Source organism: Melopsittacus undulatus, chromosome 6, assembly GCF_012275295.1.
Source record: "Melopsittacus undulatus isolate bMelUnd1 chromosome 6, bMelUnd1.mat.Z, whole genome shotgun sequence".
Classification (NCBI taxonomy): domain Eukaryota; kingdom Metazoa; phylum Chordata; class Aves; order Psittaciformes; family Psittaculidae; genus Melopsittacus; species Melopsittacus undulatus.
In genome coordinates, this window is record NC_047532.1 from 63,790,342 (window position 1) to 63,803,205 (window position 12,864).

The following is a 12,864-nucleotide window of genomic DNA, read 5'->3' on the forward strand; positions in this document are numbered from 1 at the left end:
TGGTGGCCTTGGCACTGCTGGAGTAAGGGTTGGACTGCATGAGCTTAAAGGGTTTTCTATAATTCTACAAGATAAAAAGAACTACTGGTCAGAAATTAACAGCATTCCATTCTTTTGCACTAGTTTTCAGGTGAGAAGAGGGGAAGAACCCTAAAGATATTTCAGCAGATAGCTGGTGAAAGTTCCTGTATAGCAACAAAGCATGTTTTTGTGTTAGAAATGCTCAGTAACACAATGATCTTAATAAGTAAGACAAATGCTACTTCAAGTTACTTCTGTAGCTGTTAGGTTCAATAGCCTGAACTGAGGAAAAAAGATCTTGGAGCAAAGGCTGTGGAAAACCTGGGAATTAGTTCAAGCTTCCAGAGTGCAGAGTTTTGGTTAAGTGAATCCAGTGTTGTGATTCAGTTCTTCACATACAAAATAAACAAGCTTTTGTACCACAATGAAGGCCAAATTGGCCCAAGATCTTCCTTACTTAACCTACAGATGAGGGACAACACAACTGGATTTTACAAGCCTAAACACCTGTATATGCAGTGCTCAGCATACAGACATGTACATGTGCGTTCAACAGCTCCCTAATCACAGCTGGAGTTAAGTACACTCCTTAAAAAGAACAAACAACAACAGCTTGGTGAAAACACAAATCTGGTTAGTACACTGACAAGGACACCTGCAGGGAGAAAATCCAGCCATATAAAGTTACTATTTTGTGTTTGGGATGTAACATGGTACATGGGTTTAGCTGGTCTGAGAAAGCTTTTTGAAACAGATGAAAAGAGAAGATTGAAAAGGTTATTTCAGGCATCTTCTATTGTGCATCTTCTTTCTGTAGGGAGAGAAATTAAGCTTCTGAAAAGTAATTCTGTATCCATCTCTCAGCGACACAACCTGCCGAGACAGCAGCAAATACAAACACGAGGCTTTCATGTGGTGCTACTGCTTTATTATTTCCTCACACACAAGGTAAGCACAATGGTTAAGGAAGAACAGCGAAACAGATCTGATGGTGCACTTCGTTCCATGTGCCTCATAACAGCAAGGCTCCCAAAGAAGAAAACTTACTCTGTTTTTTCGAGGGGAAGGAACATATCAGTATTTTTCCAAAACTCTTACATAATTATTTTCTTTGAGTGAATCTGAATTCTCAAAGCTGTCCCTGCAGCTCTCCCATACACGCAGTGCATTGTCAATGCTGTCCTCCCTGTGCTCACTGCGCTGCTACTAGTAGAAAAGAAACAAAACCAAGTCAAGTTTCCATTTTTCACACCAGCGTCTCAGCACTCCAAGGAAAAAGCCCACATCAGCCTTGAGGTTAAATGGCTCAGATGTGACAGAAGGCTTCTCCTGTTCACATGCATCTATACATCCATTGCTGTTTAGCGTAATACATTGCTGAGGTATGCTGAGTTTGGCTGTTGACAGCTTGCTGCCTTTTTATGTTATTATTTTTAATCCCTATAAGTTTGGGTTTATCATTCCCATTCCTTGGCACTCGATGATGTAGGTATCTTGATTGGGATCATCCTCTTCTGATTTTGTCACAGTAAATTTGGCCTAGAAAAGGATTAGAAATAGAGCACTAATGAAGTTATAACAGACATGAGGTTAAATATTCAGTATCTGATGCCAAATAAATGTATTGCCACGTGTATATGTCTATTACAGCTTTGACTGATTTCATTGAAAACCACTTCAAGGAAGGTGGTGAAAGTTATCCAGCTATGCTAAATGCATTCAACTACAAAGTAGATTCACTTTCTACAGGTAAACCCCCATATGAGCATTGTAAGAATTATTTTATCACCCTTGTCCTGTATCATGGAGGGGACGGGGAGGGTGTAGCCTTTTATGTCAATGAGCAGCGGGAGTGTATGGAATTCTGCCTGGCAATGGATGGTGGACCAACCAAGAGCTTATGGGTCGGGATTAAAGGGAGGACAGCAGCAGGGTATGTCACTGTAGGGGTCTGCTACAGGCCACCTGATCAGATATAGACAGATAGGAACAGCCTCACACTCGCAGGCTCATGGGGGACTTCAACCTCCCTGACATCTGTTGGAGTGACAGTACGGTCCTGCACAAGCAATCCAGGAGGTTCCTTGATTGTGTGGAAGACAACTTCCTTCTGCAAGCAATAGAGGAGCCAACAAGGAGAGGTGCCCTGCTTGACTTCGTGCTCACCAACAGGGAAGGGCTTGTTGGAAATGTGACGCTCCAGGGCAGCCTTGGTTGCAGCAATCATGAGATGGTCGAATTTGAGATCCTCAGGACAGTGAGAAGAGCATGCAGTAAGCTCACTGCCCTGGACTTCAAGAGAGCAGACTTTGGCCTTTTCAGGAACCTGCTTAGTAAGGTTCCATGGGATATAGCCCTAGAGGGCAGGGGGGGCCAAGACTCTTGGTTAGTATTCGAGGATCACCTGCTACAAGTTCAGGAACACTGTGTCCCGACAAGAAGGAAATGGGACAGGAAGGCCAGAAGGCCTCTGTGGATGGATAAGGAACTGCTGACCAAACTCAGAAGGAAAAAAATACGCTTACAAAAGGTGGAAGAGAGGACAGCTGGCATGGGAGGAATACATTGTCCAGAAAGCTAGGGATTGGGTCAGGAAGATAGAATTAAATCTGGCCAGAGATGTCAGAGAATGTCAAGGAAGGGCTTCTATAGGCATATAGCCAACAAAAGACAGACTAGGGATAATGTTTCCTTCTGGAGTGGGCCCACAAGAGACTTGGCTACCCTGGACTTGGAGAACAGACCATTCTTGTTCAACATTTTTGTCAGTGACATGGATAGTGGGATTGAGTGCGCCCTCAGGAATTCTGTGATGGCACCGAGCTGTGTGGTGCAGTCGACATGCTGGAGGGAAGGGACGGGATCCAGAGGGACCTGGACACACTGGAGAGGTGGCCAATCCCAACCTCATGGAGTTCAACCATGACAAGTGTAAGGTCCTACACCTGGGTCGGGGCAATCCCAGGCACAGCTACAGGTTGGGCAGAGAAGATTCAGAGCAGCCCTGTGGAGAAGGACTTGGGGGTGTTGGTGGATAAGAAACTGAACATGAGCTGCTTCAGTGTGCGCTTGAGCCCAGAAGCCCCCCATATCCTGGGCTGCATCAACAAGAGTGTGAGCAACAGGTCAAAGGAGGGGATCCTGCCCCTCTGCTCTGCTCTCGTGAGACCCCAATTGCAGCACTGTGTGTAGTGCTGGTGTCCCCAGCACAAAAAGGACATGGAACTGTTGGAACAAGTCCAGAGAAGGTCATGAGGATGATCAGGGAGTGGAGCAGCTCCCGTATGAAGACAGGCTGAGAAAGTTGGGGCTGTTGAACCTGGAGAAGAGAAGCTGCATGGAGACCTCAGAGCAGCTTCCAGTGTCTGAAGAGGGCTACAAGGATGCTGGAGAGGGACTCTTCATCAGGGACTATAGTGACAGGACAAGGGGTGATGGGTTCAAACTGAAACAGGGGAAGTTCAGGTTAGATCTAAGGCAGAAGCTCTTCCCTGTGAGGGTGCTGAGGCGCTGGCACAGGGTGCCCAGAGAAGCTGTGGCTGCCCCATCCCTGGCAGTGTTCAAGGCCAGGTTGGACACAGGGGCTTGGAGCAACCTGCTCTAGTGCGAGGTGTCCCTGCCCATGGTAGGGGCTGGAACTGGATGAGCTTTAAGGTCCTTTCCAACCCAAACCATTGATTCAATGATTCTCTAATCAAATTAACAATGTCTGCTCAACTGCATTGCCTTGTTACCTGATGATACCCGATAGGTAAAACTTCCCAAACTTTTGGACTCACCTTTGTCAGTTGCTCTGCAAAGTGTATGGCTGTCTGAGTATGAAGTGTAATTGGTCCGCTTTTCACCCTGGACACCCCCTTTGCTAGTGCCATAAAAATGATCAGCTGAAAGGGAGGGAAAGGTAATTATTAAGTAACTCTTCAGATCATAGGAACATACTGGTTTAAAAAAAAAAAAGGAAAAGTCTGTAGATGTAGAAATGTGGTCTGCCAAGTTTCATGGAAGTTCATGATGCTGAGTGTTAAGAGTGATTTAAGGCTCAAGAAGTTTGGAAGTAGTAACTATAATGCTTATTACAGAAGGCCTGCTAATTTTCCACAGTGGAGTGTACCAATGAACTCCCATCGCTACATTCAACTTTGCTCTCTCCTACCCTCCTGCACCCAGACTCCACTGGAGCTTACCTTTGTGGAGAGAAAAGCTCAGGAAAAGGTTTTTGAATTCTAACACTTTCGGGTCACACATTCACCAGAAAGCTATTATACTTGATTTACAAGCAGCACCATGACAAGTACTCAGTAAAGCATGATATAACCCTGAGCAGCTCCCATATGTATTGATTTTAGCTTTAGCGTGTTTCTACCATTTGTACTGCTCATACTTTGGGAAAAGCAGGATGGGTCCAAGACCTAAATGCCTCCTATTACACTACACAACAGTAATGTGCAGCCAGGTGTTTACAGCTTAGAGGTAATGTCACCACATCTAGAGCAGCCCAAGATTCTCATCAGGCTTTGCTGTTGAAAATAATAAAGTGCAGGGTCTTAATTCCCAAATGAAGTTAGGTGAGCAAGACAAACAGGAGCACCTCCTAGATATTCTGTTCTCTAATAGCTGCACTTAGTATAATTTTTCATGTGTAACCAGGAGCTATTTTTACTCCCCTACACGGAATGCCAAATAAAAGTAATTCCTACCTCTTTCTTCCATACCTAGTAAGAGTTACAGGAAAAGAAAATTCAAGGCTATTGGTGCAAAGCCAGGAGCATCCTAAGACATTCCTAAGAACTGTATGTTCTTTACTAATCCCAGCAATGTTGTGACCACACCTGGAAACCTCCTAAAACTTCTAAGTATCAAACAATGGTAATTAGAGATAGAGTCCACATTTCTATTTCTATTAGAGATAGAATCCACATTTCATTTTTTCTCTGTTCAGATTTATATTCTTTACAAGTAATACAGACATGTTCTTGCTACTGCAACTTCATGTAAACACACACAGGAGCCTTACCTGGTCTTGCAGAGAATCATCCACAGTTCCACCATGTTTAAGATTCCTAAGCAGCATCTCGGCTGCTTCAATGCCAACCTTGTCAGAATTCTTTCCTAACAGGCAAACCCAGGGGATTAGGATGCTGCCAATCATTATTTAACATTTTAAAAATACAGAAAGAAAAACAAAAAAAAAGAAGCAAGAATTTATCAAGTTTTTAAACCTTATTTCTATGCTTTTGCCTCAAATATCTGCTTCAAAAACCCCTCCTATCTGAAAATGACATATAGTTCATACTTCCTAAGCACTGGAAAGAAAGTAGCCCCACTCAGAGAAACATTTTGTTCAAACTACTTACAACCAAAATCACTGTTGCTTTTCAGTTAGATACACATCTAGATTCACTGTTGAACAAAAATTTCACAGGTAAATCACAGAGACTTGATGTTATTAAAATCCAGAAGCATTTTCTACTCAGTGGTCCTTAACAATCTATTCTGATAAAAGGTAAGTTGAATAATTTTGTTATCTTGTTACTGTGCAGAAGCAGCTTAGTAGAAAGTCTAAGATTCTATTTACTATAAATGCTTAAAATCCACTCATTTCCACTGTCCTTTATTACTAAACAACATCCATTTAAAAATGCAACACTCAAAGCATCAGCTATTTGAATAGATTATACCTGAGATTCCTATTTGTTAATAGTACATAAAGTTAAATCCCAAAGAGGTATACTTCATGGAATTCTTACCTCTCTTGCCAAGTGATGACCCAGCTAACAAAGAACCCGTTGAAGTCTCTGCAACAACACTAAGAAGAAACCCCAGAATCAATATTAAGAACCAAATCACTTGCATTACACTTTATCAGCTATGTAATCACAACCTAGCTAATCAACCAGTAAGATTACACATATCAATAGGGAGTTTGGGCTCATCTTACATGATTCCACTTCCAGTCCCAAAGGCTTGATCATCAGGTTCTCGAACAGGCTGAATGTTAATGTAAAGATCTCTGATTTCTTTTCTGATGCATCTCACTGCTGCTGCTGACATCTCTTTCGCCAGCTAACAAAAGGTAAAAACAGTCATTAAATTATATAACTAATTTTTTTTCTTTCAGTTACCTTACAGTAAATTATGACAGTCAACCACTAAAAGAAGGGGCTACTTTATTAACTAGAAAAGCAAATGACTGTTATAAACCCCTACGAGCAAGCACTGAACATCATCTCTTCTGAGAATTTTCCCACAGAATTAAGGTAACATTTAATGCTGGAAAAATATACAATTATAGTGATGCATGTAGAGACTTCAATACCAATAGAAATTCATCTTTTCTCCAGTCATAGCGAGAAAGACCTGATTTTAGTCTTGGTTATCCCAAGACATAGACTAGAAAAAAACCCAAATGAAAAAATGAAGTAACCCACCCCACAACTATTATGTACAGGATATAAAATATAATATATAAAATAATAGTTTTAAATCACAGGCAGGTGTGGGCTTATCCCCTTACTTGTGATTCTATCATAGCCAATATTCATAGGTTTGGAGATTTTAAGACCAAAACTAGCAGTCCACAGCTCTTCAAAAAGTAACTCAGCTTATCCTCTTCCTTCTCCTACTAATTGCTAGGCTATGTTTGAGAAGGAGCCTTAAGGAGATCCTGTCACTCTGTGAACACAGGCAGGCAGGAATAATAAAAAGAAGGGGGTATAAAGGAACAAATTCCTATTTTATCTTTGGCTAAACCTACCTTTGACTTGTTCTGTCTAATACCCTTAGCAGTGGTTGAAAAAACTGATGCAGTCTGATCTCTGCCTATTACATTGCATCATAAATCCCATAAACCTCTGAACAAGGGCCAGGATTTCAGATTTAAAATAATCCACCTTAATATGAATGACATTTAAATGAGGTATGAGATGCTTGTCAATATATGCTAAAGACTTTTGAACAGTCACATGAAAGATCCTCATTTCTACCCCTAGCTGATACCATTTGCTGTGTTCTAGCTGATACCATAATGCTATGCAAGATATGCATTTCAGAAATGCCCAACAGCTTGACTAATTGAAACCTTTTAATAAGGCTACTTAGTTTGTATGTGAAAGACTGCAGAATACAGGAAGAGCAGAGGTATGTTAAGCAGATTGCACGCAATTTTATATAGATATATGAAGTTGGATATTATCAGAGCTATTCTGAGCACTTACTTTTATAGGCAGTGCTCCAGCAACAAATGCTCTTCCGTATATCTTTGTCACTATGCCACGTTCTGTTAAGTTTATTGGGCTCAACTCTTTGACTGGTGATATGTGGATTACAACTTCACCACCTCCCTGAGGATAGTAGCCCCTGTTTAGAAAGAGTCATCAGATATAATTAAAGTGATCGCTATCACAAGGAAACTAAGAAAAAAGAAGGCTCTGTGTATTTCATCATACATTTTTATGTTCTCTGTTACTATACATATGAATTTACTTGATGTGCCTCAGAAATCTTTATAATAGAATTATATTCTCTGACAATGTTACCTCATAACACACATCTTAACTACCTAATGCCAACATAATTGGCATTGCCATATGGTAATGTACTGCCTGTTCAGCATGCACTTGCCTCAGGGGTAGACCACAGGAAACAGTAAACAGCAGCTGAAGTCTCAGCAATGACATTCATCACATGGTGACAGTGCAACCAGGGACACCTCATGCAGATTAGTTATATATTATAAAAGCATCCCTCAGGTTAATTGAGGGTACCTTGTGTGTGTGCCTTTGTGCTCACACACTGGTTCAGCAAGATGGGCCACTGCCACATGTCTCCATAACTCACCTCTTCTTTATGTTGCAATTAAAGGTGAAATTGAACTTTTCAACTATTGGCTTGAAAACCTGAAAATCAAGCAGATATAAAACCACAGAGTGAATTTGTTTTGCATTTATAATTCCCCAATATTTTATGCAGTCTTCCAAAATGAAGAAAAAATTTAACACAAAAATTTCAGTTACATTATAAAAATAGAGACAGTCTCATCCATGCAGCTAATTTGACATTCTTCACACTTTATTCTGAATGACAACTTGTGTAAATATTTTCTTTAACAATTCATTGCACTTTTAGAATAAATGATGTATTTTAAGTGAAGTTTTCTTTAGTAATTAAAAGCAAACAGACTACTTAAAAGCAAATGCTAAGGAATCCCATGAAACACTGGTTGCTCTCTACATGAAGTAGACTAATCCTGTTACATTCCCATGAGTAATTCCACAGTTACAAACAAACTTGCAGTAAGAGGAACAGAAATACAGTAGTTACATTTCATATACATGCATAAAAGATGCAAAGCCAAAGAAACTTTTCCCTACCATGACTGTGTAGTCTATCTGAGGAGCCATCTCAGCATTAGTCCCACCTTTTAAATGAAGTTCTGATGGAGAAGCACCAAAGAGCACACAGGGCATTGCTACCTGCATCAGGAGACACACACTCCTAAAAAAAATCACAGGACAGTTAAATGTTGTGCAGTCATAATCCATAGAATTCCACAGAATATCAAAGGTAAAGGATTTTCCAGAGCCTTTACATAAGTGTTCGATTTTCAACATCATCTATAAGCTTATTTATATAAAAAAATAGTAATTTAAAACCTCATGTACTTAGCAAGCCTAAATATGGAGGGTTTTGTTTCACAATAAACATGTCTAGTACTCCTGTCTGAAATAAGTCATGCAGCTTACTTAGTGATGGGACTGTGAGAACAATAGGCTTACCTAGCTGACTGCAAAACCAGGAAAGGCTTAGGCAGCAATTTTAATATTGTAATACTTATTTAATAATAACATATTTAGAGAACTACAAAATTGCTTAGAAGCTGGTCATGCTTCTGCAAAGAAAATCCAGGGGTATAGAAAACCTGGTTTGAGATACAAGACTCCGCTGCCATTGAATCTCTCCACATTTCATAGATAATAAAAAACTTACAAAAGGAATTTTCCCAAAGGCATTTTCCCAATGGAATTTTGTTCAGCAAAACCAAACAACTATCCCACAGGGGTTTCAAACGTCAGTTTGAATTGTGAAAACAGTAATTGCCACTGAACTGAAGAAAACATGGCTTTGTTTCCTTAAGTAACTTCCAAATGTTTATCAAGTCTACTGTTTCTTTTTGTTTCTTTTTCCTTCTTCTTGTGTTTAATTACACATTCTGCTGCACTGTTGTTTACTTTCTGTGTTAAGTACAAGGCATCATCTTGGTTGTTTATACAATTGCAGCTCAGAAAATTATTTCTCTTAACTCAAAGGGAACTTATGCCTAACTTGGCTTATGCTTCCAAACAACTATTCACCTTCCATAGCTAAACCTACTTACTCTGTTTTGCAATGAATTCCAAGAACAAAGAGCCTAATATTGTAATAGAGGAGAAACACAGGCACAAAGAACCATGGACAGAATATGTTTCCTGTTCCCTACTATCCTATATCGTATCACTACATGTGCAAGTAAAATCCCAACATTTACTTTATTGTACAGTGATTATTTCAGATCTCAGGGATTTGAGGTATTTATCTAATTTGCTGCATTTGACCTGATGTGTCATGTGCTAATGTGAGAAAATAATGGATAAAGTTTTAAATTCATGGGTAGCTGTTTGCTGCTTAATATTAATCAAGTGTTCAACTTATATATCAATTGTAATTCTAAAGCTATTACACTTGTATGTACGTTATTCATACATATCCTGCCTGTACTAGAGGTTCCTCAGTCACATGCGTGTGGCTCAGGCAGCACAGATTTTGGCTCAGTACCCACATATTAAAGTTGGGGTTTTTTCCCCTGCTCTTTTGTGATAATTTTAAAGTTACCAAAATGTTTTCTGTCAATATTTTAGAGTTACCAAAAGCAGTTCAGAGCAGTCACTAGTCAGCATTATCCATGTACAAAGACATACCCTGCTGTTTTTGTATCTGCGATGTGTGTTCCACCTTTAATCTTCCCAGGAGTGAAGGTTATTTCTGTTGAGCCAATTTCTCCACCTTCCAGCTTCCCCTCACATAGATCTCGAATGATCTCCAATCCAGACAGATGCTGAGGCCTTGGAGTGACAATACAAAGTTAAAGATATGTGCAAGAAGATTATATATACATGTGGCATTATAAGAACTACTAAACAATTAATAAACACTACAGGTAAAATTTCAGATCAAACAAGGATCAGAAATTCAATCTGGTTCCTACAATACTTCTGATTTCACAGGAGCCAAAGGACCAGCATTAGAATCATAGAATCAGTGGGGTTGGAAAAGACCTTAATCTTAAGCTCATACCAGCACTGCCAAGGCCACCACTAACCCTGTCACTGAGGCCTCGTCTCCACGTTGTGTGAACACTTGCAGGGACGGTGACTGCAGCCCTGCCCTGGGCAGCCTGTTCCAATGCCTGAGCACCCTCTGGGGAAGGAATTGTTCCTCAGCTCCATCCAAACCTGCCTTGGTGCAGCTTGAGGCCATTTCCTCTTGTCCCATCCCTTGTTCCTTGGGAGCAGAGCCCAGCCCCCTCCTGGCTCCATCCTCCTGTCAGGCACTTGTAGGGAGCGATAAGGTCGCCCCTGAGCCTTCTCTTCTCCAGATTGAACCCCCCAGGTCCCTCAGCCGTCCCCATCACACTTGTGCTCCAGGCCCTGCACCAGCTCCATTGCCCTTCTCTGGCCCTGCTCCAGCACCTCAATGTCTCTCTTGTAGTGAGGGGCCCAGAGCTGAACACAGGATTCGAGGTGCAGCCTCACCAGTGCTTGGACAAAATGCAGTGGGTAACGATGGCAGTACTAACATCTTTGTCAATGACATGGACAGTGGGATTGAGTGTGCCCTCAGCAAGTTTGCCAATGACACCAAGCTGTGTGGTTCGGTTGACACACTGGAGGGAAGGAATGCCATTCAGAGGGACCTTGACACGCTTGTGAGGTGGGCTGATGCCAACCTCATGAAGTTTAACCATGACAAGTGCAAGGTCCTACACCTGGGTGGGAGCAATCCCAGGCACAGCTACAGGTTGAGCAAAAAGGAAATTCAGTGCAGCCCTGCGGAGAAGGACTTGGGGGTGTTGGTCGATGAGACAATGAACATGAGCCAGCTTCAGTGTGCGCTTACAGCCCAGAAAGCCAACTGTATTCTGGGCTGCACCAACAGGAGCATGACCAGCAGGTCAAAGGAGGTGATCCTGCCCCTCTGTTCTGCTCTTGTGAGATCTCACTTGGAGTACTGTGTGCACTTCTGGTGTCCTCAACATAAAAAGGTCATGGAACTGTTAGAACAAGTCCAGAGGAGGCCACGAGGATGATGAGGGGACTGGAGCACCTCCCATATGAAGACAGGCTGAGAAAGTTGGGGCTGTTCAGCCTGGAGAAGAGAAGGGTGCATGGAGACCTCATAGCAGCCTTCCAGTATCTGAAGGGGGCCTACAGGGATGCTGGGGAGGGACTATTCATTAGGGACTGTAGTGATGCGACAAGGGGTAATGGGTTAAAACTTAAACAGGGGAGGTTTAGATTGGATCTAAGGAAGAAATTCTTTACTGTTAGGGTGGTGAGGTACTGGAATGGGTTGCCCAGGGAGGTAGTGAATGCTCCATCCCTGGCAGTGTTCAAGACCAGGTTGGATGAAGCCTTGAGTGATATGGTTTAGTGTGAGGTGTCCCTGCCCATGGCAGGGGGGTTGGAACTAGATGATCTTGAGGTCCTTTCCAACCCTAACTGTTCTATGATTCTACTGAACACAAGCCCAGCCAGTAACTGCTGCCAGAACCACAACAGAGCCAACAGTTTGGCTACATATCTGTCTTGTTGTACCTGTATTTCCATTTGTTTCATCTAACTTGAAAATAAACCTAACTGTTCTTAACACCATCTACTTGGTGAACCATGTTTTGCTGAGGCATTATATGTCCTCAGCTGTATTTCACAGCTCATCTCATGCACTCTGCTTAGCACCTTTGAAACTACTTTGGAGACACTTGAGGGCTAAAAGCTGGAATCCTCTCGCCGGGAATGCCCGATTCATTCCCGAGCCTTTCTCCGCGCTCGTTCCTTCCACGTAGGAGTCACAGCGTGTTTCCCAACCCCTCTCAAGGCAGTGGGAACACACGCGGTTCGTTCTTGGAAGCCCTTCAAACAAAAGCCAGGCCTAGAAAGGCCTGACACGCGCCCTAACGCGTCCGGCTGAAGGCGCCCGTGGCCGCCGTCCCCCGGGGCCGCGGCGGACGTGAGGCCGCGGGAAGCGCCGTTACCTGAGGCCGGGCTGGCTCCGCCCGGCGCGGATCCGGCGCACCCGCAGCGGCAGGCCCAGCAGGCAGCTCAGTGCCGTGGACACTCGCAAGATCTGCCCGCCCTGCACGGAGAGACGGTTCGTCAGCCGCTGTGGCCCTGCGCACCCGGCCGGCCGCTGCCAGGGGTGAGGGAGGATGAGGCGAGGCTAGCCCTAGCCCGCTGCCCGTGCTCACCCCCTCCATGATCCCGCCGTCAACCTCCACCCTGTCCCCGTCCATGGCCGGCGGTGAGCAGAGCTGTCTCTCGCAGAGGCCCCTGCCGCGCCGGCGGGATCCCAGCGGGGTCCTGCAGACCGCGAGCCCCCGGCGGAGCAGCCCCGCGGTGACACGGAAGAGGCCACGAGGCGCTGCCTATGCCGGTATCGCTGCCGATGCCTGGAGCAGGCGCAGAACGCAGACACCTCCCCGCCCGCCGGCCGTGGGCTATCAGGAGCGGCTCCGTTCCACGAGGAGGAGCAGCCGCCGGGTCCCAGCGCCCGGGCAGCCGCGTATCGGAGTGGGGTGGGAAAACCAACCAC

General features: G+C 43.5%; 1 protein-coding gene across 1 annotated transcript; it reads right to left on the bottom strand.

Annotated features, from left to right (window-relative positions):
• Positions 1–927: 927 nt before the first annotated feature.
• Positions 928–12,704, bottom strand: RTCA (RNA 3'-terminal phosphate cyclase). Its single transcript, XM_034063666.1, has 11 exons — positions 12,521–12,704; positions 12,308–12,408; positions 9,975–10,118; positions 8,391–8,514; positions 7,858–7,916; positions 7,236–7,377; positions 5,960–6,084; positions 5,769–5,827; positions 5,036–5,130; positions 3,801–3,905; positions 928–1,560 (listed from the first exon to the last, which is right to left on the bottom strand). Exons 1-11 carry the CDS (start codon positions 12,563–12,565, stop codon positions 1,462–1,464), a joined length of 1,098 nt encoding a protein of 365 aa, XP_033919557.1. The 5' UTR covers positions 12,566–12,704; the 3' UTR covers positions 928–1,461.
• Between the last annotated feature and the right edge of the window lie 160 nt (positions 12,705–12,864).

Coding starts and splice junctions, on each gene's coding strand:
- RTCA (XM_034063666.1), bottom strand. CDS start 12,565: ATGGACGGGGACAGGGTGGAGGTTGACGGCGGGATCATGGAGGGG. Junction 12,409..12,520: donor ACGGCGGGATCATGGAGGGG/GTGAGCACGGGC, acceptor CTCTCCGTGCAG/GGCGGGCAGATCTTGCGAGT. Junction 8,515..9,974: donor GCAGATACAAAAACAGCAGG/GTATGTCTTTGT, acceptor GATTTTTTTTAG/GAGTGTGTGTCTCCTGATGC.